The sequence below is a fragment of the Sus scrofa genome, chromosome 18 (assembly GCF_000003025.6).
Source record: "Sus scrofa isolate TJ Tabasco breed Duroc chromosome 18, Sscrofa11.1, whole genome shotgun sequence".
NCBI classification, from domain to species: domain Eukaryota; kingdom Metazoa; phylum Chordata; class Mammalia; order Artiodactyla; family Suidae; genus Sus; species Sus scrofa.
The window spans coordinates 51,076,590-51,095,999 of NC_010460.4; the positions used below are offsets into that span (position 1 = coordinate 51,076,590).

Sequence of the window (19,410 nt, forward strand, 5' to 3'; positions counted from 1 at the left end):
GAGCAGGGGGGCGGACTGCCACCCGCAGGGCAGCCGAAGGGGCCCAGCCAGGAGGTCACCTCTGCACAGCCTCTGATTCTTGCTTGTTTTTTAGGGCCGCACCTGTGGCATATGGAAGTTCCCAGGCTATGCGTCGAATAGGAGCTGCAGCTGCCGGCCTACACCACAGCCACAGCCGTGCAGGGTCCAAGCTGCATCTGCGAACTACACTGCAGTCCTTAAGCCACTGAGCAAGGCCAGGGTTCAAACCCATGTCTTCATGGATACTAGTCAGGTTCCTTATTGCTGAGCCGCAGTGAGAACTCCCTACAGCCTCTGATTTTTGTGGAGGCGGGGGTTGGCTTCAGTGTGGGCAGCGGGAGGCTGGGGACTTAGACATCTGGGAACCCCAAGCCAGGTTTATTGGAAATAGAGGGCTGAGGTCTCGCTTCCCAGCTGGCCGGGCAGTGACCTGGTGGTCCAGGGAGGGGAGGGGAGGAGCATGCCTACCATCAGTGCCGTGGCCTTGCCCACTGGTGCCCAGGCCTCCACTCAGTGGGCACTGAGGATCTCCCTCCTCCCTCAAAGACCTCCCTGGGCCTGTGGAAAGCCCTGTTTTCCTCTGTTCTGCAGTCTCTCAAGACCACACGGGTTTGATCTGGATTCCGGCAACCCGAAGAAGCACCGAGGCACTGTAGGTAGGTCAGACATCCTTTTATTGGCTTCGAGAGCCGTGGTGAAGTCCCTGCCACCTTTTTTACTGGTACAGAACAAAGCCAGCAATTTGCTGAGGCGTTACTCAAGGGGCGGTGGTCATCGGGTTCTATGGCCCGTGCACACGCAGAGCTATGATTCTATACTAGCTGCTGTGGCACTTCCCCATCGGAACATGGTGGCAGGCAGAAAGGGCCTGCGTTATCCCATTCTCCCCACATCCTCATTTTTGCAAGTTGCCCAGTGTTTTAAGGATTCAGATGTGATGGGTCCTTCAGGTGTGATGGGTCTCTCCCCAGGAGAGAAACCAGGTGCCCCGGATGAAGAGGAACAGAAGTGGTGGCAGTCCCGTCGTGGCTCAGCAGAAGCAAATCCGACTCGTATCCATGAGGACACAGGTTCCATCCCTGGCCTTGCTCAGTGGGTTAAGGATCTGGCATTGCTGTGAGCTGTGGTGTAGGTCGAAGATGAGGCTCGGATCCCGAGTTGTCGCAGCTGTGGCATAGGCTGGCAGCTACAGCTCCGATTCAACCTCTAGCCTGGGAACCGCCATATGTCACAGGTGTGGCCCTTAAAAAAAAAAGAGGGACAGGAATGGCTTCAGGGGATAGACAGCAGCCCCCTGAGGAGAGGCAGAAGCCACAGACTGGGAACTCAGTTCCGAGAACCCCTTCCAGGGACCCTGGGCGCTCTTCCTTCTCCGATGGCAGGAGAAATGAGCACAGGAAGTGAGAGAGGTGCCACATCCAGGGCTCCTGGCTTTGAAGTGGTGTCCTGGGCCCAGGAGGGCCGGTTGGGAACTGATGCGGAGGCCCATCTGCCTCCCTCAGCCACCTGTCCACCGACAAGAGCAGGACCCCAGGGGAGAAGATTTGGGCAAGTGGTGGGACCAGGGGTGACATGGTCTAACAAGGTGATTGCAAAACCTAGAAAGAAACATGGGAACCCTCAGTATGGTCTAGATGTCAGCTTTCCCAACCTGATCTAGGGACTCAGCACAGTACCAGTTCTTGGAAAAGCAACTGCTGGTGAGGTTTTTGTTGTCATTTTGCTGGATACGGTGGTCAAATTGGCTTTCCAAAAGCCCCTCCTACAAACTGCCAATTCCCTCACACCTTTAAAAGGTGAGGTCAATTTTGTAAACACCCGGTAATGTGACAGGTGAAGATACTCTCATTTGAACTGGCCCTTCCCTAGGGATTGGACAGGTGGGGCAGTATTTCATCTGTGAAATGCCTACTGGTGTTCTTGCTCTTTGCCTTTCCCTCATTTATCTTAGGACAATTTCATAATTACAGGAATTGGATTTAAATTCAAAATGTGTTACGCTCTTCCCCCATTTGCCTTTTAATTTTAAAATACATTTTAAATTTGTGTGTAGTCAAGTGTATCGTCCTTCTCCTTTGGGTCTCCAGGTTTATTGTGATACTTAAGACTATAAAAACATTCACCGACGCCGCAGTACATTTGTTGTTTCGTTTTTAGAGTTGAATGTTTGATCCATCTGGATTTTATTTCAGTATTAGGCACTGAGGGAGGGAGCCAACTTCTACTTTTCCAAATGGCCGGCCAGTCGTCCCAACGCCATTCGACTGAAAAGACTTTAAAACCCTTCCCGGGGCTTGAAGCGGCCGCTCCCCCAGCTCACTCCAAGCTCGCGTGTCCGCCGGGGCCCGGGTTCAGGGACCCCGCGCCGCCAGGTTTCTGCGGCCCACCGGCCCAAGAGCCCTGGTGCAGCGCGACCCAGTCGGAGGGGGCGAACAGCAGGGCCTGGGGCCGATACGCCCCTCGGCTGAGAACGGATCCCTCTCCTACCCGCCCAAGATCGACCACCAAACCCCCGACACCGCCTTGCAATTTCCCCTGCTGCCCTCCGAGGACGAACCCCGACGCCCGCCTGGAGGTTTCCCCAACCTCTAGCCTCCTCCCTCCGGGCTCAGACCCTTTACTCTCGCCCCCTCCCCCCTCCCGCTCTCTTCCCGGGTGGTCTCAAGAATGGGGCGGGGCTTTCGGCGAAGGTAATTTAAATAAAAGGCGTGTGCTCCGGTTCTATTTGCATAGAGGCGGGGCCTCTGGAGCCGGGAGGCCGGAACACCCAGTCGGGTGGGAGCCCTGGACCTCCTCCTCCCTCCGAGAGACTCTGGGGGCGGGAGCCTTCCGGACCTAATTTGCATGGGGCGGGGCTTGCCTCCCCGAGAGGAGCCGGGCGCCACTTCGCTCTTCAGCCGGCTTCCGCCGCTTGCTTCCGCCTTCCGCCGGCTCTCCTTCTGCTCTCCTGCCGGCTTCTCCGTGTCGCGGGGCGCCGAGGCCAGGGCCGGGATGCTCCCCAGACGGCGGCGAGCGCGGGTCGGGCCGCCTGAGGCCGCCCCCTCCTCCGCCGCGCGCTTCCCCGGGGTCGCGATCTACTTGGCCGAGCCACGCATGGGCCGCAGCCGCCGGGCCTTCCTCACACGCCTGGCGCTCTCCAAGGGCTTCCGAGTCCTGGACGCCTACAGGTGCGCGGTCCCGGCGAGGCTCGCGGCCCGGCGGGGCCACCTGCCCGGGGCCCATCTGCCCTGGGGGCGCGGGGCGGGTGCGGCGCGCACGGTCTCGCCTCACTGGGGGCCGTGGCTCGCCCGTGTCGATTCGGCATCACCGTGCCTTCGCGCCCGGTGGACCCGAGGGCGCTGCAGCGTGGCGTGATGACCTGAGCCCAAAATGCCCGTGCTCGGTACTTTGCAGCTGACCAGCCACTTTGACTTTGTTTCTTTACAGCTGGGGATTTTGAAGCCTGAATTGACTTGCACGCAGCTGGCCCCGGGGCAGAGGGGCACCTGAGATTTTTGGATTCCAAGTTAGCCCTGGCACTTCTTGGTCGTATGGCCTTTCTGTCAGTTTCCTCTTTGTGCTAGCAGTTAGGCCAGGAGTGTTCTGTAGGACACGGAGAGAACGTATGCCAGACACATCGTCCAGGGCTATGCGGTGTAGTGGTGGTGCACTGTCCGGCTCTGGATGAATTCGTCTTGCCCTGTTAGCTAAACTGACTTCTCGCCTCAGACTTGAGAAAGTGACTTGAGCCAGGCTCCAAGAGTAGGTAAAAAAAAAAAAAAAAAAAAAAAAAAAGCAGTTACTGGAGTTCCCATTGTGGCACAGTGGGTTAAGGACCTAACACTATCTCCTTGGGGAAGTGGCTTTGATCCCTGGCCCTGCTCTGTGGGTTAAGGATCTGCAAGGTGCCACATGTGTCACAGATGCAGCTTGGATCTGGTGTGGCTGTGGTAGAGGCCTCAGTTGCAGCTCCATTTCAGCCTCTAGTTTGGGAACTTCCATATGCCACAGGTGTGGCTGTAAAAGGGGGGAAAAAAAAGCTGCTATAGAAACAATACTGAGAGTAAGGGAAAGGGGTTCTCATGGTTTTGAGGTTTAAAGAGCAAATGGATCAGGAGCCAGTCCCTGAAGTTTTTTTTAATTTTTTTTTTTTTTTAATTTCCCCATTCCCAGAGGTGTGGAAGAACCACTCAGGAGAAAATAATATTAGCAGTCTGAGTGTACTGGGTACTAGCTAAGCCCTTTTGCTTATTAACTCATTTAATCTTTACAGCAAAGCCTACAAAGTAGATACGTTGTTACCCCCGCTCTGCAGAGGAGGAAATCAGAGTGCAGAGAGAAATTATGTGCCCAAGAGCAGGCAGCAACTATGCGGCAGAGCTGAGGTTCACAGCATTATTTGAACCTCACAGAGCCGAGCAGTTTTGTCCCCTGCACTTAGATGAAGACCCTGTGGTTCCCTGGCCTCTCCTTTCTCTGCGGGGTAGAGAGAGGGAGACAGACAAGTTAGCACAAGACAGGGTTGGGCTTGTGATTGTAGCTAGAGCGGAGCACCGCAGCTCAGCAGATGCAGGAGTGATGGAGATGTCTGCCCGAGGAGCGGCTGGGAAGTCTTTCTGAAGCGGTGACCTCTGTAGAGTAACAGGTGCTCTCACAGGCAGAGGGACAGGCAGAACAAAGGCTGGGAGCCATGAGCGAAGCAGGAAGAAGGGCAGGCCTGGGAAAGGGCTCTGGGCCTCACCCCCTCCTCTTTCTTCTGTCCAGCCCCGAGGTGACACACGTGGTGATGGAGGGGACCTCAGCAGAGGAGGCCATCTCCTGGCAGGAGCACAGGACGCCGTCCCTTCCCCCGGGTTGCAGCCACCCGGCGCTGTTAGACGTAAGCTGGTTCACGGAGAGCATGGCGGCTGGCCAGCCTGTCCCTGTGGAGCGCCGGCACCGCCTGGAGGTGAGCTGGGTGGGGCCACCAGCTGGGACAGGTGACAGGACAGCAGCGTCCTTCAGATGAGGTGGGCAGTGAGGGCTCTGCCCGGACCACCGGGGGCCCAGGGAAGCCAGGCGGTTCCCTCTTCTACTCTCAAAAAGGGAGCAAACTCTTGAGACCTACCCATTTTTCACCTCTTTAGGCCTTTCTTGCTCACCAGGTGGTTGAGACTGGGACCCCAGTGAGGTGACCCAAGGGCCAGTGGGAGGGTGCTGTGAGGTTCATGGCCTCTGCCCACCTCTGTGCTTCCCTGGGGACTCGGGTGGGCTCGGAGCCGGGTTGCACACTTTCAAATCCCAGCTCTGCCTGGAAGCCACGAGGCCTCGGTATCTGTGAGGCGGGGGTGACAGGCGCTTGGAGCCCACTTGATTGAGAGGATTTTGGTAGGTGGAGGATATACAGCAGGTGGGGTGGCAGGTGGTGCCACTACTGCTGCTCTGGCCTGAAGACCCTGTCCTTGGCCTGCTCTGGCTGCCTCTGCCCCGTGCCTCTGGCGGTTTTGCCCGCTCAGAGTCGGCTCCTTCTGTCCGGAGACCCCTAGGTGATCACCCAGGGGAGGCAGGGGCCTGGGGCTGCTTGGTCCCCTGCCAACCCTGTAGCTTCAAAGCAGCCTGTACATCACCCATCCCTAGGTGGCTGTGCCCAGGGAGGAGCTGCCAAGTCCAGTGTGGATGCTGCCCTATGCCTGCCAGCGTCCCACACCCCTCACGCACCACAATGCCAGCCTCTCGGTGAGCCGGGGTGCGGGGGGCGGTGGGGTCCCCCACCTCCCTGAAATGGGGCCAGGCCCTCCCCTGTCCCAGCTCAGAGGGTTGGGGGAGGCACCCTGCCATCCTGGCCCCTCACCAAGGGCTTCTCCCTGCAGGAGGCTCTGGAGACGCTGGCGGAGGCAGCAGACTTCGACGGCAGTAAGGGCCGCCACGTCTCCTTCTGCAGAGCAGCCTCGGTGCTCAAGGCCCTTCCCAGCCCCGTCACGGCCCTGAGCCAGCTGCAGGGGCTGCCCCACTTCGGAGAGCACTCCCGCAGGGTCATCCAGGTAGGCGCCACTGAACTTGGCGGGCGGAGTCCTGAACATGAGTCAGGGTGGGGTGGCCTCCGAGCTTGGTCAGAGTGGGTGGCTCAGAGCCCAGGCGTGGTGGCAGACAGCACCCAGGCTGCGGCAAGCCGCCCTCTTCACTCAGCTTCCTCGTGTGTGAATTGGGGCCACACTGCCTGCCTTAGGGTGGCTGAGAGGACTCAGCCAAGGGAGCTGGCAGGAGCCTGGCAGGCTGGTGGCTTGCTTCACTGGCATCAGCCCAGACTGTCCAGGACAGTGGAAGAGAATGCTGAGCACGAGCAGCTCTTTTTAAACTATGAAGAGTTCAAGGCCCCCAAAACGTGAGGGCCAGTGTCCACTTATCACTGGGCCAATACATCATGACAAAAAGATACTCTTGAATTCATTTATGCTTTTATTTTATATATATTTTTTAGAGCCACATCCACGGCATATGGAAGTTCCCAGGCTAGAGATGGAATTGGAGCTCCAGCTGCAGGCCTACACCACAGCAGCACTGGATCTAAGTCATGTCTGCATCCTACACCATAGCTTATGGCAACTGACTGAGCAAGGCCAGGGATGGAACCCACAAGACATGGGTACTGGTCAGGCTCTTAACCCACTGAGCCACCACGGGAACTCCCACTGATGCTTTTAAATAAAGTTACGTTGAATTCAGCTATGTTTTAAAAGCAGTTGTTTCTCTATGCTGGGACTTATTATCTAAGCAATGGCCTGTGTTTCCTGGCCGGGGGGCCATGGAGGCTCCCTGGGCACAGCCTTTACTTCCAAGTCCTGCTGGACCCTGGTCCCACAAAGCCCCCCTGCTGGGTGTGGGGCTCTGCCCAGGCCTTGGGCCCTCAGCTCTTCTCTTTCCCGTCAGGCCTGAGAGCTCTTCCCTTCTCCCTCGCACAGGAGCTGCTGGAACACGGAGTGTGCGAGGAGGTGGAGAGAGTCCGGCTCTCCGAGAGGTACCAGACCATGAAGGTAGGCGGGGGAGCCCCTGGCAGGTGCCCAGCTCCAAGGTCCTGCCCCCAGCCACAGCCTGGTTCCTGCCTTGTCTGGGAGCTGAGCAGGGGCGGCAGGGATCAGAGAAGGTCTCACTGAGGCGCTGGCAGCCAAGCCGACACCTGATGGGCACAAGGCAGCCAGATGGAGGCGGGCGAGGAGAAACTCCTTTTGAGCACGGGGAATTTTCTAGATCATTCAGCACCATCTGTTCTCATTGACCTATTGACGCACATTCTCAAGTGTGTGACATGCTCTGACCTCTTAAACAGAGCCTACTGCGCAAAACAGAACCTTTTCCTTGGGGCCCGGGGCCAGTCGAGTCCGGGGGGCAGCTCATCCTTGTCCCGTCTCCACCTTCACGGTCTCATGTGCTGATTTCTCTTCCTGCCTGTGTCCACGGTGCACCTTCCCGCTGTTCCCACTCATGTCTGGTCTGATATGGAGCTGCCAGTGTTCTCGCCTCGATTGTGCTCCTCAGACACCCCGCTTTGTGACTGGAGAGTGTCAGCTCAGTAACTGACCAGAGCGGTGGGGCATCCCTCGCAGGCGTAGGTGCCATGGAAGGCCTCCCAGAATGAGGCAGGGGGCTTCAGAGAGGGAGAGGAGCCATGTGGGGCTCAGGACTCCAGGGGCGACACCCGAGTCAGCAAGTGGAGAAGCGCTGAGAGGGCGGAGCCATCTGCCCCCTCCCCTCTGCTCCCTCCTCCTGGGTTCTCTGGTCCCAGGAGGCGTCCAGGCCGGGAGAGAAGTATGTGAGCAATTAGAAGCGTATTGTTATAGGACTTCCTGCTGTGGCGCAGCAGGTTAAGGATCCGTTATTGCTCTATGGTGGTGCAGGTTCGATTCCAAGCCCCACATAGCAGGTTAAGGATCCGGCATTGCCACAGCTACAGTGTTGGTCACAGCTGCGGCTTGGCTTTGATCCCTGACCCAGAACTTCCATATGCTGTGGATGTGGCCAAAAAAGAGAAAAAAAGGTGTATCGTTATAAACAATTTGCTTAGGTTATTCTCAGCATTTTTCCATCAGGAGTCCGTTGGTGACAGTGACCCAGTTTGTGCTCTTGGTTCAGGGCATCTAGGAGAGGATGGCAGCACAGCCCAAAAGGGCAGGGCTGCCGCCAGCCTGCAGGAAGCGAGGCTCAGGGACGAAAGTGCTGCCCGCCCGGTCTTCCTCCTCTCTGCAGGTTGGTGGCCTCCGCTGGTGGTGACATGGCCACAAAGGTGTCGTACCATGTGTCACAGCCTCCACCACTGCAAGGGCCTGCCCCTCAGTTCAGTTCTAGAAGTTCCTGGGGAGGGGCCCTGAGTGGCTGGCCTAGGGCAGGTGCCACCCCTGACCAGCGAGCTCTAGTCAGGGCAGAAACAAGTGAGGTGCTCAGGGTGGGGTCAGGGCCCACCCTGTGAGCCGGGGACCCCTGTGAGGGCAGGCGGCCACCCCACAAGAGGCCGGCTTCGGGAGCACAGTGTCCGCAGGCCTGGACATCTGTGCTGACCTCTGGCCAGGCAGGGGCACTGGTATGTTTCAGCCCGGAGCAGAGCCCCCGCCAGCCACAGCTGCTCCTTCCAAAGTCTGCTGCTACAACCCCCTGGTTGTTAACTGCCCCTTTTGCTGTCAGTTAAGAGGCAGAGTCACGTAATAAGTTCCAGCTGCAGTTGCGGGGAGCGGTTTGGCTTCCTGTGAAAGGACAGGCTGTTAGGAGGACGCCTGGTGATGTTGGGATCACAGGCTAGACCTGAACGGGCTCTGGCACGAGGCCCTCCTCGAGGAAGAGACCGAGGCCCGGGGAGGAGCACATGGGCTTCCCCAGCCGTCCTCTGTGAGGGTGGGCCGCGTAGGCCAGGCTCGGGGTTTGGACCCTGCCGGCGTACTCACTGTGTGGCCTTGAGCAGGTCACTTAAACTTGAAAAAGGTGAGCGGGGGTGATGCCTGCCAGGCCACGTGATGACTTAATGCGGCCAGTGCGAAAGGCTGCAGTGGTGCTGTCCTCGGATGGGCCTTGCACAGGTCACCAGCGACACCTGCCTCTTGCTGTCGGAGCTTTGCCCTTAACCACGCTGTGCTCGTCCTCCGAACAGCTCTTCACCCAGATCTTCGGGGTCGGGGTACGGACTGCCGATCAGTGGTACCAGGAGGGGCTGCGGACGCTGGACGACCTCCGAGAGCAGCCCCAGAGACTGACCAAGCAGCAGAAAGCAGGTGAGCCTTCTGAGAAAGGGCTGGGCCCTGGGCCTCCCCAAATCCCTGGCCCTGAAAGCCCTTGGCTCTGACGCATGTCATGCTGATGGCTGCCTGTGCGTCAGGGAACGGGGTGAAGGTGACGGGAGCCTGCAGTCAGACAGGCATCTTTGCTTGGCGGGCTTCCCGACCCCGTGGAGTCAAGACACATTGCGGCCCCTTCTCTGTGAATGAGCATGGTCCCCAGAGCTGCCATGACATTCAAGGTCTTCTGGTTAGACTTGGACCTGGACCCGGGGTGGACCCCTTCCTCCTGATTCCATGGGGAGAGGGCATCTCAGAACAGCCCGGGCCCGGGCACCCTTGGTGGTGTGCTGCTCGGCGTCTTGGCCCCACGGGCTGATGGCATGGGGACCTGCGCTCGGTGGGGAGAGGCTCAGTGAGCAGCCGCCGGTGGGTGGTGGCGCCGGTGCGAGGTGTTGCAGTGGAAAGAGCATGACCTTGAGAGTCTGTTGGGCCTGGGTTTGAGTCCTCTCTCTGCCACTTGTTGACTGTGGGACGGTGGCCCTGAGTCTTGCCTTCTCTGCGCCTCCGGTGTGTTCTCTGCAGAGTGGGGTTCTCAGGGTGAGGCCGGTGGGAAGCACGTGTGGGGCGGACTCTCTTCCGTCCGGTGGCCTAGGTTGGGGCGCTGCCGAAGGAGCCCCCAGCCCAGCACCTTTGCCCCTTTGGACCTCTTCCCAGGGGCTCGGGGAGAGGCCACCTGGGCGTCCTGGGAGAATTGCCCGGTCAGTCAACAGAAAGCGAGACGCACAGAGCCCGGCGTCCAGTGGAGCGTTACGTGGTGACATCTGTTGGTTCTGCTTGGTGGCTTCTCCCCGAGGAGTGGCCGGCAGTGCTTCCTGAGAGCTTGCCCTGCTCGGGGGCTGTTACTGCCACATGTAAACTTCTCCTAACTGCACGTGGAAGGTACAGTGGTTCCTCTTAGGTGAGGAGACAGATTTGGGCTAAAGAGAGGTGTGTTTTGTTTTTTTTCATCTTTTTGTCTTTTTGTCTATTTAGGGCCACACCTGCAGCATATGGAGGTTCCCAGGCTAAGGGTTGAATGGGAGCTGTAGCCACTGCTGGCCTCTGCCACAGCCACAGCCACGTGGGATCCAAGCTGCATCTGTGACCTACACCACAGCTCATGGCAACGCCGGATCCCTAACCCGCTGAGCCACGACGGGGACTCTGAGAAGCTTTTAAGTGGCAGGGCCATCTCCACATCACTTCCCTTTGTCCTCTTAGTCCCATGTCGTAGACGATTAAAAGCTATAGTCTGTGTCTCGACTGTGCCAACATCCTGTTCTGGTGCGACATACAGTAATTCTGTGAGATGTTCCCGGGGGCGGGGTGGGGGGGGACCTGGGCAGAGGACGCAGGGGACTCCTGTCATTTCCTCCACCTCTATGTGGATCTGCAATTATTTCAAAATAAATGTTTGGTGTATAAAGGGAGAAGGGATGGCGGGAGGGGAGAGGCCTGGGCTGGGGGCGTCAGGAGAGCTGTGCTGCCCACAGGCCTGCAGCACTACCAGGACCTGAGCGCCCTGATCCTGCGGTCAGAAGTGGAGGCCCTGCAGCAGGTGGTGGAGGCAGCTGTGGGGCAGGTCCTGCCGGGGGCCACCGTAACGCTGGCCGGCGGCTTCCGGAGGTAAGGGGGGCTCGACGTGCCCTCTGGCTCGGCTCCAGGCCCTCCCCAGGGAAGGCCTGCGAGCTGGGGCGACTGAGGCGGGCCTTCCCTCACTGAAGGGGTCCGGGAGACCACAGAGGCTGTGAGTCAGACTGGCCCCCTCAGGGGGAAGTTGCAGGGCCACGACGTGGACTTCCTCATCACCCACCCCCAGGAGGGCCTGGAGGCAGGGCTGCTGCCCAGCGTGATATGCTGTCTGGAGAAGCAGGTGAGGGGCTTCCCGCTCCCCTTCCTGAGGTCCCGCCGGGACCCCAGTGCTTGGTCCCCCGGCCCCACGCAGCAGTGCGCAGCCACGCCTTCTCTCCCCCAGGGCCTCGTCCTGTACCACCAGCACCAGCGCGGCCAACAGGGAGACCCCACCCACCTGGCCCAGAAGCCCCACGCCATGGATGCCTTTGAGATGAGTCTCTGCATTTTCCGCCTGCCACGCCCCCCAGAGGCTGCCGTAGGGGGGCCCCGGGAGCCCTGCCCCCCCTGGAAGGCTGTGCGAGTGGACCTGGTGGTCACCCCCATCAGCCAGTTCCCCTTCGCCCTGCTCGGCTGGACTGGCTCCAAGGTAGGGGGCGTGCGGCCGGGACCGGCCCGGGGGCGTGGGCTTGGCGGCCCCTCTGATACAGTCACTCTTGCCCCAGCATTTCGAGCGGGAGCTGCGCCGCTTCAGCCGGAAGGAGAGGGGGCTCTGGCTGAACAGCCATGGTCTGTTTGACTCGGAGCAGGTGTGTTGCTGGCGTGGGAGGCCTGAGGAGGGAGAAAACGGCTTTCTCGCTGGTGCACGGTCTGAATGGGCCCCAAACCCCTCCAGCTGGGAACCCCCAGGGCCCTCAGGAGGCACCACCGCCCCCGCCCCCACCCCCGGGGCTGGGCTCTGCGTGCCCTCCCAGCCGCCTCCTCACACGTTTCTCTGAAAAGCGCCTGCGGCAGTGGGCATGGCCCAGGCACTAATGCTCCACTCTGTTACAGAAAATGCCTTTCCACGTGGCTTCAGAGGAGGACATCTTCGGACTCCTGGGCCTGGAGTACCTTCCCCCAGAGCAGAGAAATGCCTGATCCTATCAGGTGGCCCCCACTTCCATTCTTTGGAAATGGGGGAGGCATTTGAGCCAGATCCCATGGGTGTCTTTGGCCCCCGAATGTTTCCGGGCAGAAGATGCACCGCTGCCTCAAGTTCTCCCACGTGGGAGCCTCGTCTGTGTGGACCACCCCTCCTCCCCCCACACCGTGTTCAAGATGAAATGAAATGAGCATATGGAACAAACTAAGCCGTATTTTCTGACTGTGCTGCTGATGAGGCTGACTGGGGAGCATGGTGTCTGGTTCTGCCCAGAGGTCGGTCCTGCCTGGGCAGGTGGCCGTCCGTGAGCTGTAGGGTGTCAGTCAGGGTCAGGAATGTTGACCTAAAACAAACAGACTTCAGTTATTTCTCCAGCAAAAATGGGTTTATTCAGAGTCAGCAGAGAATGGGTCTGCAGCCACGGCAAGTCATAGACAAGTGCCCAGCAAAAAATGGAGAGAAAACTTATGGAGGAGGAAAAGGAATTGGGGGTGGGGGGTGGCCATAGTAAACACCAGTCCCTGGCTTTTCATTGGCTTGCGTTGCTACCAGGAGAGAGAGGACAGCTTTCTTCCTGAGGGCCTCTGGTGTCATTACAGGGTACGAGAGCTCCCCCTTCTGGGTTCCCAACTATATTGAACTGAGGTTTCTGTTTATTAACTTTTTTACATTTTCCCCTTTTGATCAAGATCTTTTTCTGAAAGCACCACTGATCTGAGTTAGGTTTTCCAGCTTCAGGGTCCTTTTGTCCCTCAGCACAAGGAGGGCCCTTTCCTGTGCACAGATTGGAAATCTGTTGACATATTTAAGTAGGAGGGAGGGGGTAGGAGGGAGAGTGCTCAGGTACTTTTTAATCGCAAGTCCTGGGTTACCAAGATCCTAGCTGTTAGCATCTAAAGCATATTATGTCCTCAAAGGTTTGGTGACAAGCGTCCACCAGGCCTGGTCCAGATACCTTTTGGAAGCAGCTATATCATCACATGTCATCGGCTTCAGTTCAGGGAAGTCTTTACTTCCCTGCAGATGAGTTGCGGGACCAGACGAGGTTGGGTGCTTTCTTTTAAGTGTGTCATGTGAGTCCAAACGTGTATCCCTTGGAGTTCTGTGCCACAAGGGTTGGTTAGAAGCACCTCATAGGCGCCTTTCCAGCAAGGAGAGTTCCTCTGGAGGGGTCACTTCCAGCAGATGACATCTCCAGGTAGCAAAGGTGTGATGCTTACGGCCCCTCCTCTCCCAAGGGTTCCTATGGAAAGATCGCTCTACCGAATGGTGGTTAGCAGGCCTTTGCAGTATGGGAGTATCTCGGAATCCGTTGTAAGTCAAAAGAGGGAGGAGCCAAGAACACCGGGCATCCTGTGACTGTCTCAAAGGGTGAAAGCTTCTAAGTTCCAAAATAGGAGCATCTAAGATTTCGTTAGAAGGCCCAACAGCAGGAGTTCGCATCGTGGCTCAGCGGTTAACAAAACCAACTAGCATCCATGAGGATACAGGTTCGATCCCTGGCCTCGCTCAGTGGGTTAAGGGTCTGGCATTGCCGTGAGCTGTGGTGTAGGTCTCAGACGCAGCTTGGATCCCACGTTGCTGTGTCTGTGGTGTAGGCCGGCGGCGACAGCTCCGATTCGACCCCTAGCCTGGGAATCTCCATATGCCGTGGGTGCGGCCCTAATAACACAAAAAGACAAAAAATAAGGACTGACAGCAGTGCTTTTGATCAAGGTCGTTGGAGGCCCTCTGCATGTTTGGCCGATTGAGTCTTAATGGTGCCGCTGGTGTGTTTGACCAAATCCGGACTGGGCGGGGGGGGGGGTGAGCACAGGGAGAGGATAAGCCTGGCCACGCAGCGCGAACTTGTTAAAGCGCTTGGCTGGCCACGTGGCTTCCTCTGTCACTGCCAAGTCTGAGGGGAGTCCCTCAGTGGGGAACATCGTTTCCAGAAGGACTCGAGCCACAGAAGAGGTGGTAGCCGATCGGCCGTGGGAAGCTCCGGTCCATTGTGAGAACACGGACTCACACACGCTTACGTTCACGCTGCAGAGAAGTGCGTGAATCCACCCGCCAGACCTCGGATTCTCCTTTAAGGAGTTTAACGTGTCTGGGAGCAGTACAAGCAGGCTTCCCTGGTTTGTACTTCAGACAAGTGGGACAGTGAGGGAGGTGCTTTTTGTTTGCTAATGTTCCTGCGCCGGTACTGACTCACGAAGGCTGTCGTTTTGTCTGTAGACCAGGGGTTTCTTGCATGTCCCCTAGAGAGGAGGGGGATTGTAGAATTTCTGGTGGGACTAGATTGTTACTTGGTCTGAACCACAGCGCGCTTTCTTTATCAAACCAGTAAGTACTGGATTTCCAAGCTTGTTTTTCCTTTCCTGAGGCCGGTTTTTGTGCTTCTCTAGCCAGTTTTTTAAAGTTATCCTTTGGGGGAAATCTCCCTTTGGACCATGACAGAACATTCCTTTAGCTGCTGTTGGTTCCTTTAAGGGCGTGATTCTTGCAGAAAGTTCAGCAAGGTGATTTACCTTATCTTCCAGAGAGTCAAGTTTAGAATGCCCTGGAATCTTAGAAGTAACTCAAGGGTAGGTGAGAGTATTGCATCCAATAATCCTGAACATTGGGGCCATTTTAAATTTTATTTCTGCTGGAAGTGGGGAAGCCGTGTTGCTTCCACAACATTCCAAAGTAATGAGCTATTCCGAAAACATGTCTACAATCAACATAAGTATTGGCAGTTTTGCCCTTGGCTAAAGTATAAGCCTGTGTAAGAGCATATCATTCAACCCCTTGGGCCAAAAAAAGCCATAGGTAGAGATGCCGCCTCAGTAACATCAAAAGAAGTTGCAGTAATAGATCCATAAGTATCTGCCGTTGTTCTCTTTTACATAAGAATCATCAATGAACATGAGTTTCCTAGAGATCACCAGACGTCAGGAGGTGGTCCTGCAGGGTTAAGCAGCTGCAAGGGCCTTAGTGGGGTAGCAAGGTTCAAGTCCTCACAGCGTAAAAGAATTAGGTGAAGAGTCACTAGCAAAAGGGCTCCCAGGAGGTGAGGCAGCTGACAGAAGTGTTGAGTGTGATGAGAATGCAGGAGGGCTATTGCATGAGGTGCGGAAGTGATTGAAGGCGATCCCACAATGCTGTTCTCAGTGGCCTTAACTGCAGGGGCAGTGGCCGTGATGGCTGAAGGCAGGAGAGGTATTCTGTGCTACAGAGTCCCATTGCTGTTGCTGGCCGTAATACCCCATGGGCCGATGGTGGTCCCCGTGTTGGGGTGAGTCTCCTCAGAGCATTCCCTGCCTTTTCATACACACAAAGGGAATCTGATCACTGGGATGCCCAAGGGCAGGTGAGTTCGTTAAACTCCTTTAAGTCTTTAAAAGCTATGTCATCAGGAGTTCCCTGGTGGCCTAGTGGGTTGAGGAAAAGGCGTTGTCCTTGCTGTGGTGTACATTCAATCCGTGGCCTGGGAACTTCTACATGCTGCAGGTATGGGGAAAAAACAAAAAACTTTGACATTTGGTTCTTCCCATAAAATTGGGCCAGAGTTGTTCAATAAAATATATAAAGCTTGGCCATAAGAGAGAAATTTGGAAGCTAATTTTGGCAATAACCAACTAGCCCGAGAAAACCTCAGCACAGGAAACCTCGGACGCCGTGAGGTTCGGATCTAGGTGTAGCCCTGGTGCTGATATCAGATACCCTTAATAATGAACCTGGGTATGGGCAGACCGCAACTTATCCTCACTCCTTAGGGCCCTTTAAGGCTAGAGGCTTAAGCAGGTGCATGACGACTCCCTCTGAGGAGGTTTGAGAAGCAAGTCATTCACACCTTACAACAAAGTGTAGCCTCCAGGGAGCTGTACATCATCCAGATCGGCCTTCGGATTTGTGAGAAGTAAGGACTCAGTAAAACCCTGAGGCACTAACTGTCCAGGAGAAGTTCTCCTTCTCAAGTGAGGGCGGAAAGGCACTGGCTAGTCTCCTCAACTGGAATACTAAGGAATGCACTGCACAAGTCCGTCACTGCAAAGAATCTACTTCCTGTGGGAATGGCTGTTAGCGTCAAGAGAAGCAGCAGGTGTTTGTTGCTTGGAGGTCCCGGACCTTTCAGTTTTGTCCCCTGTGTGACGGGAGTATACGGGCGCTAGTCCAAGGGATAGTGAGGCCTTGAACCTTGTAATCTGAGTTATGGGCTTTATGTCTTGGATGAATGGCTTCTTATACGTTGATTAATTCTGGGAAAAGCTTTCGAGGAATCTGTTTGTATGTTGATGGGAAGTGCACAATGAATTGTGCCCATATCCATTGATTTTCTTCTATAAGGAGGGTGGTAACTGATTTAGGGACAAATGATCTGTTTCCAGAATCAGCTGTAGTATCATCAGAGATGGAGCAAATCAGAGATGTCAAAAGGTCACTGAATTCATCTGCCAGGTTACTTTGACTACTGAAAATTCTGGAATTATTTCTCCCGTTTGGGAGAAAGAAATTCTGGCACCATACTTCTCTGAGAAGTCTCAGCCTGAGGCATGGAGAGAGGTTGAGGAACTGAGGAGAAAAGAGCGTGTGACATCTCGAAGGGCCTAAATAGAATGGAACAGGTTCAGAGACAGGAGCCTCTTAAAGTTCCCGGGAGAGCCCCCCTCTCTGAACTGGTTACCCTGAGCCAGGGGCTGCTTTGTAGTAGTGAGGCTGAGCCTTGAGAGTGGCTGCAGTGTCAGCTAGGACTAGAGGTGATTCGCCCCCAATCTGGAGAAATGTTTCTCTAAGCCAGTGAAGAGGGAGGATTGAAGAACCCCTGTAGGTCCTTGGAGCCCCATCATGGAGAACTGAGAAGACATTGGCAAGGCTGGTTGGAAGGCTGAAGGTGCCTGAAGCGCTTCAGTTTATCACAACCTCTTTCCCAAAGTCCTGGCTCTTTGCAATAACAGCAGAAGCTAGGAGGGTTTGGGTTTCATTTAGGAGCCTTCATTGGCTGGATTAGAAGAGAAAGAATTTTAGCCACCCCCCCCCCCACCTATTATTTTCATTTTAAGTTTTTAATGAAAGTTCTATACAAGATTATTTTATTCCTGCATCTTTTCAATTGTTTCTTCCTTATATTTGCCTTTTCCTTTCCTGCTTGGCGAGATGTGGCATTTGTCTTTTTGTGATCCTTGTCCAGTTTTAGTCTGGTGGTCACCAACCACCCCGCGGGGGTGAATGCCCACATGGACGGTTGTGCCATGAGCCTTCTCCCACTGCACTCATTCAGTGTAGATGACGCGGTTTCTCCAGTCAGCCTGGACTTTGCCAGCCTGCTGCCCTTCGTAGTGCCCTCGTACAACCTGAACGTCATCGTCCTTTCGGATGGGCATGGATCAGACGTTGTACTTGTGTCTCAGCTCTTTGGAAAGACATAATCTTCCTGCGAATGTGGGAGGTGCATTGAAATGCCTTTTACGGTTCTTGCTTCAATCAGAGGTCACAAGGGATTGAACCTCATTTTGGCCACTGGCGCTTCAGCGGTGGCCCCGAAAGGGAAGAGCCATTTCCCTTTTAGGTGCCTCGCCTGGAGTGTGAGAGCTGTTTTGCCAGATTAATTAAACCTGGGGTGGGCGGAGTTTCCCATTTCATCCTGGTCCTTTTTTGCTAGAAGGGAAGGGTCTTGCTTCCGCCTCCTCATACACATAGAGTTAAAAGCTGTCTGGGTAGAATTAACACCTGAAGGAAGACCAGAATTTTCTTTAAAAATCTGAAATCGGTTATAATAATCATGGGCACATTCATTAAGTTTTTGTGTGGAAACCTGTATTTTGTTCCAATCAACAGGCTTTGGAAAAGCTGTAGGAATTGCCCCATGAAGTTGCCTAGCAGTTGCCTGAGCCTGATCCTATATTAAGTTAACAGGCTGGAGGCCTTTCAGGATTTCCCCAGTTAGTGGTTTTCATCCAGTGCTGGCCTGGCCTTCACCATCAAGCATAGGAACTAGCTGATAGAAGTCAGACAAACCAGTTTCTGAGTTTGAATGACTGTATTAAATTCCTCAGCACATCTGTGAGGATCTTTGGTTACTTTGGAAAAATCTTTGTCTGTGGCTCACAGTTCAGCTTTCATCCAGGGGATATACAAAATTAAGGTTTTAGTTTCTTTAGGATCCTCAGAAGGCTTAAATTTAAAGAGACAGGCTCTGATAGGTTCAGAGGAAAAGTGGGGAGAGTTTGAGAGAAAAAAGGAAATTCAGAGAGAGGATTAGTGTAGGGGAACTGGGGGCTCTAGAGCAGGTGTAGGTGGGGTGGGGTAGAAGAGGGAGATGGCCCAGAGGTGGGCATCAGCACGTGGGGCTCAGGGAAAGACAGGATGGTGTGGGAGGCGAACCGGAGACAAGCTGAGGAGGAAGAGCCTGAGGCTCTGGGAACCACATCATCTTTTAAGTCATTTGTTTGCCCCAGTCTCCAAGTCTTATTTTGCATAAAATCAATTTTAGGCTGCTGATCATGTTTGGAAGCCTCAAGCTACCAATCCAAATAGGCATTCCATTCAGTTAGGGAAATTTTAGGGCTCTGGTTGTCCACTTTGGTCTTAAGAAAAATAGGTTTGAACAGTTAAAAAATTCCCCATCATGGCCATTGACATGCTAAATTGCCTTTGGTTAGGCTGGTCCATTTGGTTAGAAATTCTCAGAAGGAATGACTGCAGTTTTTCAACATAATATCGGCCAGAGTCCCTGTGGTGGGGAGGTGCCCTCAAAATATTTAGGTAACTGGGATCTCATTTCTCAGAGGTCTTTCTCTAAGAGAATTTTTAAAAAGCCTAAACAGCTCAAGCAGCTTACAGCTTAAACAGCTTATAGCTCAAACAGTTCAAATATCTCAAACAGCCTGCTGGCCTAACACCAGCCAGTTCTAAAGGAACAGGTTGGTCCTAGCAGAGCCAGCAGATGGCATCTCAGCAGTGTTCCCATAGAACAACCCCTATTCCAAAGGAATGGCCTGAAGGCTGAACTGGCACAGTTCCAATGAAATATAGCCTCTGTTCCCAAAGGAATGGGCTGAAGGCTAGCCGGCTCCAATTGGAGCAGTCTGATTTCAAAATGAGACTGAAATTCCAAATGAGTACTCAAGTACAGAACAGGGCCTTAACCAGAAAGGATAAAAAATAGATCCCAGCTAAAGCTTGGGAGATGCCAGCTAAAGCTTGGAGAGATTCAAAATGCAGAGGGTGGAGGCTCAGACCCAGGAGAAAGAAATACTTTTGAATTCCAGGATCAATGAGGAAATCAGTGAGCAGCAGTGGCCTTTCATGCGCACTGCACCTGTTCACTTACCAGCCTGTTGGGGGTCTCCTCTGGATCCCTGTGCAAGTCACCAAAGTGTTGGAATAAAAAAACTGCCAGTTATTTCTTCCACAAAAATGGGTTTATTTGAGATCAGCAGAGAACTGCAA

At 54.9% G+C, this 19,410-nt stretch overlaps 1 protein-coding gene and 1 pseudogene across 4 annotated transcripts; one reads left to right on the forward strand and one right to left on the reverse strand.

Annotated features, from left to right (window-relative positions):
• Window positions 1,256-14,765, forward strand: POLM (DNA polymerase mu). 4 transcript variants are annotated; one of them, XM_013985828.2, is made up of 12 exons: window positions 3,089-3,188; window positions 3,448-3,562; window positions 4,765-4,948; window positions 5,617-5,715; window positions 5,850-6,020; window positions 6,939-7,010; window positions 9,113-9,233; window positions 10,772-10,904; window positions 11,049-11,151; window positions 11,254-11,499; window positions 11,576-11,659; window positions 11,904-14,320. In XM_013985828.2, the coding sequence occupies exons 2-12, from the start codon at window positions 3,552-3,554 to the stop codon at window positions 11,988-11,990; spliced, it is 1,311 nt and encodes a 436-aa protein (XP_013841282.1). In that variant the 5' UTR covers window positions 3,089-3,188; window positions 3,448-3,551; the 3' UTR covers window positions 11,991-14,320. The 4 variants fall into 4 exon arrangements, 3 of the variants coding, with proteins under 3 accessions (XP_003134936.2, XP_013841282.1, XP_020934318.1); XR_309140.3 differs by lacking the exon at window positions 3,448-3,562 and having other exon boundaries at window positions 1,256-3,188; window positions 11,003-11,151; window positions 11,904-14,765; XM_003134888.4 differs by lacking the exon at window positions 3,448-3,562 and having other exon boundaries at window positions 1,261-3,188.
• LOC110257529 lies at window positions 12,361-18,081 on the reverse strand (annotated as a pseudogene).